The sequence below is a fragment of the Phaethon lepturus genome, unplaced genomic scaffold (assembly GCF_000687285.1).
Source record: "Phaethon lepturus isolate BGI_N335 unplaced genomic scaffold, ASM68728v1 scaffold43764, whole genome shotgun sequence".
In the NCBI taxonomy this organism is placed as follows: Eukaryota; Metazoa; Chordata; class Aves; order Phaethontiformes; family Phaethontidae; genus Phaethon; species Phaethon lepturus.
In genome coordinates, this window is record NW_010537850.1 from 1 (window position 1) to 3862 (window position 3862).

General features: G+C 50.8%; 1 protein-coding gene across 1 annotated transcript in view; it reads left to right on the forward strand.

Moving 5' to 3' along the window:
* Positions 1 to 71: 71 nt before the first annotated feature.
* The window catches only part of FOXN4 (forkhead box N4), a 6381-nt gene continuing 2590 nt past the window's right edge, over positions 72 to 3862 (forward strand). The window contains exons 1-6 of the mRNA XM_010286609.1: positions 72 to 154; positions 1763 to 1926; positions 2790 to 2905; positions 2995 to 3108; positions 3261 to 3388; positions 3773 to 3862. Of these exons, the coding sequence (XP_010284911.1) occupies positions 72 to 154; positions 1763 to 1926; positions 2790 to 2905; positions 2995 to 3108; positions 3261 to 3388; positions 3773 to 3862 (695 nt within the window). The remainder of the gene's footprint in view (positions 155 to 1762; positions 1927 to 2789; positions 2906 to 2994; positions 3109 to 3260; positions 3389 to 3772) is intronic.

A 3862-nucleotide genomic window follows, 5' to 3' on the forward strand; every position in this document is an offset into this window, starting at 1 on the left:
GGTCATCGCTGCCCGTGAATGGGCCCAACTGTCGCAAACGGCACGAGCCTGCCCAGTTTTCAAACCGCTTAATGCGCTTGTTTGCCTCCGAGGCAGCCAATCCCCGGGCCGGAGAGCGTCACCTGACCGCCCTGCGCAAAATAACCGAACAGCGGTAACCATGGCGATGCTAATTATGGCACTATAACTACAGTAGGAGAAAGCAAGCGGGGAAGGCTGGAAGGGAGAGCTGCGGAGGTTTTTTTGGCCAGGGTTTGAGCTTTTGGCTGCTGGTCAGGGGTTTTGGGGTTTGGTGTTTTGGTTATTTTTCTGTTCTCCTTTTCAAAATCTTTTTCACAAAAAAATTACATTCTGCTTTAAAGATCTCCCAGATAATAGCTTAGGGAACTTTGATATGTGTTTCTGGAAATCATGAATAGAGGAGCTGAAAGCTCCCGGGCAGCCGGGCACTAGAGTTCTGCCTCGTTCTTTTACGCTGATTTAGAATCTTGTAAAACATAAAAGATGCTTCAGCGAGAGACCAGATTTATTTAAGGCTTCGGCATCGTCTTTTGGCAACGAACACGCGTTAGCACCACACAGCTGGCTTTAACATAGCTATGTGAGAGCTCTCTGAAGCCCTTGTTTTGAAAGCAAAATCAACTACATCCAACTAAAACCCATGTTTTTCTGAACGAGAAAGATGTTTTCCGGGACCTGAATCCCTTTGGACTTACCCTGGGTACCTAATGATTAAACTTCCTGACACGTTCCCATCACTGCTTCACTCCTCAAGGTACCCGGGGCCTCTGCAGCACTGTTCAACGTACGTAAGAGTAGTTCAGCCCTTCATTTGCAATAGTTCTTTCACTGACTTCGGCTGGAGTCCTGACCACAGGGGAATTTTGGAGTGCTATAAATACTTCTCAATATTTCACTTTTGTGCCACGCGCTCTCTCAGCAGCAAAATAAACCAGGTGGGATGGAGCATGCAGGACGTGTCAGAAACAGAGCCTTAAACCAAAAGCAGCCTGTCGTTACGCCGTGGTTTTGCCAGTTAAAGGCAGGCTGGGCATTATTGTGCATTCGGGCACGAGCTTTGCATTCTGGTCATTTACTATGATGCCAAAAAGTGCCTAAGAAATTGTTTCGGTGTGCTTCACGGTTCCTTGTGAAGTATGGGTAACTCGGTGGCCCTGCATGGAAGAGCTCGTTCTGTCAGGTTTTGTTTGCACAGCGACCCTCCGCGGATCCGTCCCCGCCGGCGGGATGCGGCGGCTGGGAACAGCCCTCTCCGGGTGTTCGAGCCCGCAGAACACGCGGGTCCAAGGCTGGCTGCTCACCCGAGTCCAAGGTTAATGCAAAAGTGTCAGGCTGAAAGTGCTGACAGGTTTCTTCTACATCGAGGCCAGACAAGGGCAAATTTCTGACACATGTGAGAACAGTGAATCAGCTCTGGTTTTGTTTCTAGGCGGTTTCTCTCCCGGGTTCTTACGCCTTCTGCCCCTGCCAATACTGCACAAGAGGTTTTCTTGACCAAAAGGTTTCAAGTCGTACGAAGGACCGCGCCGTTAGGCAAAGGGTGGCAGGGACCAGCCAGCTGTGAAACCAGAGGCTGCACCCGAATTCTGCACACCGAATTCCAGCCGGACATGTCCTCCCCAGCCGGACATGTCTTCCCCGCTGACCTACGAGGGCTTCGGCATCCCAGCCTTCTCCCCCCTTGCCAGGGACAGCGTAGCAGCACCTCTGCTCCCTGCTAACCTTTTGTGCTATTTTGCAGGCTCTTGGCTTCCGACCCCTCCCAGCTGAGCGAGGATGACCTCCCCAGTGACTTACAGTCCTTGTCGTGGTTGACATCTGTTGATGTTCCTCGGTTACAACAGATGGCCAGTGGAAGAATGGATTTTAGCCTGGGTGCCCAGAACGCGATGCTACAACAGACAGGTAAACTGTTAGGATGTTAAATAACTGCTGTCTGAACGGCACAGCCTGCCGCCTCCTTCCTCCCCCCCACACAGGCTGGCTTTCCGATTAGTAGATCCCTTTTAAGTGCATGACATTTCCCTTCCTGTCGGAAGACCTGGAGCCTGTCCTCTTCTGATAAGGGTATTGCGGATACGTTTCCTTCACCCCGAGAGGCAGAGAGCCCTAGCAGTGACAGCAGAGATCGTAGGATCCGATCGGCGTTTCTGCTCAGTGTAGTTGCCGCTGCCTTGTGGCGTGAACGTGGGCCAAGGTATTTAAGACTTGGCGTTTCAGAGGTTTTCAACAGCGTTGAAATTAGGTAATTAGGCTTTCTTGTTCGTTTCAACACTGATAAAATTAGGAGCACCCTATTTACCCCATACCTGTTTGCCTCATACAGCCTTACAGCGTATGTTCATTGAACGCCTGCCTTTCCTTGGCGAACATCCTTTAGGTAAACACACTCGTTCCCTACGGCATTCTGCCGAGAGCGCGCGGCGTGTCGTCGTGCTTGCTTGAGAGCAGAAATCCTCCTGGAGCACGGATAGTGCCGAATACGTTGGGTTTTTTTCTCCTGTAAGATACTGTAACACCACTGCGGACCGTTCAGCAGCTGCCATCTTTCGCTCCCTGCATAACAAGCCTTTAGAAGCGGCTGATGTCACCTTTGCAATTCGTGAAATGCTCTGGGTTCTTTGGGGATGGAAAGCCACAGGCAGGTGTGATTATCCTCTCCAGGGCTTAGCCGTGTCCAACTGCATCGATTAAAAACAAACGTCGCCTCTCTTTTCTGAAGTGTGCTTTCCTGTGAACGTTCACCGCCTTTGCTTTCCCCAAAACAGGTCCGGTGGCAAGCACTGTGCCCTCGACACGGGCACCTGGAGCAATGATTCATGTCCAGGCCAGCCTGCCACAGGCAATCTTGGGGCTGAACTCTATTTCAACACACGGAGCAAATGTAAGAGCAGGCCTCGATGGCTTATTATTGCAACACTTCTTAGGTTGGTAATTTCAAGACTGACACATCTATTGTCTTTATCTCAGCAGATGAGCCAGTACGCTGTGGGTGGGCAGCCATCCCCTAGTTTACAAACACAGCAACAACTCTTTCCTCCTCCTCATTCACAGCAAGTGTTCGCCCTAGCACAGAACACACAACAGGTACTGTTATTTGCTTGCGGTCTATGTCTGGAAGTACTTGCCAAGATCATCTCTAGAACTCTTGTAACAGAAAAACACTAGAATATCCCTAAACCTACATACCCATGGCCATTCTGCAGCCGACGGTTTTCTCCTTTTCCTTCTCCATACAGTGTAACCCAGCAGCAATCTACAGCACACCCTATGGGACCCAGCCACACTATCCTCAGCCACGCCTGGCTCCTCACTCTGCCCAAGAGCTGCATCCGAAGCATTACCCCAAGCCGATCTATTCATATAGGTGAGTAGAGCGTGGAACAGCGCGCTGCCTACAGCCTGCGTCGGGATGACTGTAACGCTGTAGGCGTGGTAGCACGAGAGGGTCTGATGGCTTTCGAAGGGAACAAAAATCCTGTCACCTGCCCAGGAGTTCTGCGGAAGCTGCCTCTGAGGGGCAGAGGAAGGAGCAAGCAAACTAGTCCCTGGACATCAACGTAACGGTAGAGTAATTGCACAGAGGAGTAAAATCTGCAGGATCACAGGGTGACTTCTGAGCGCTTGAGAACAGTAATCCCGTGATCGGTCAGCTGTTTGTGTCTTAAGAGACGGGTCGAAGGTTGCTAGACCAGAAGGAGGCATAGGATGGCTGAGTATATGTTATTTCCTGTATCGCTCTGTCCTCTAGTTGCTTGATTGCAATGGCGCTGAAGAACAGCAAAACGGGCAGTCTCCCAGTGAGCGAGATCTACAGCTTCATGAAGGAGCACTTTCCCTA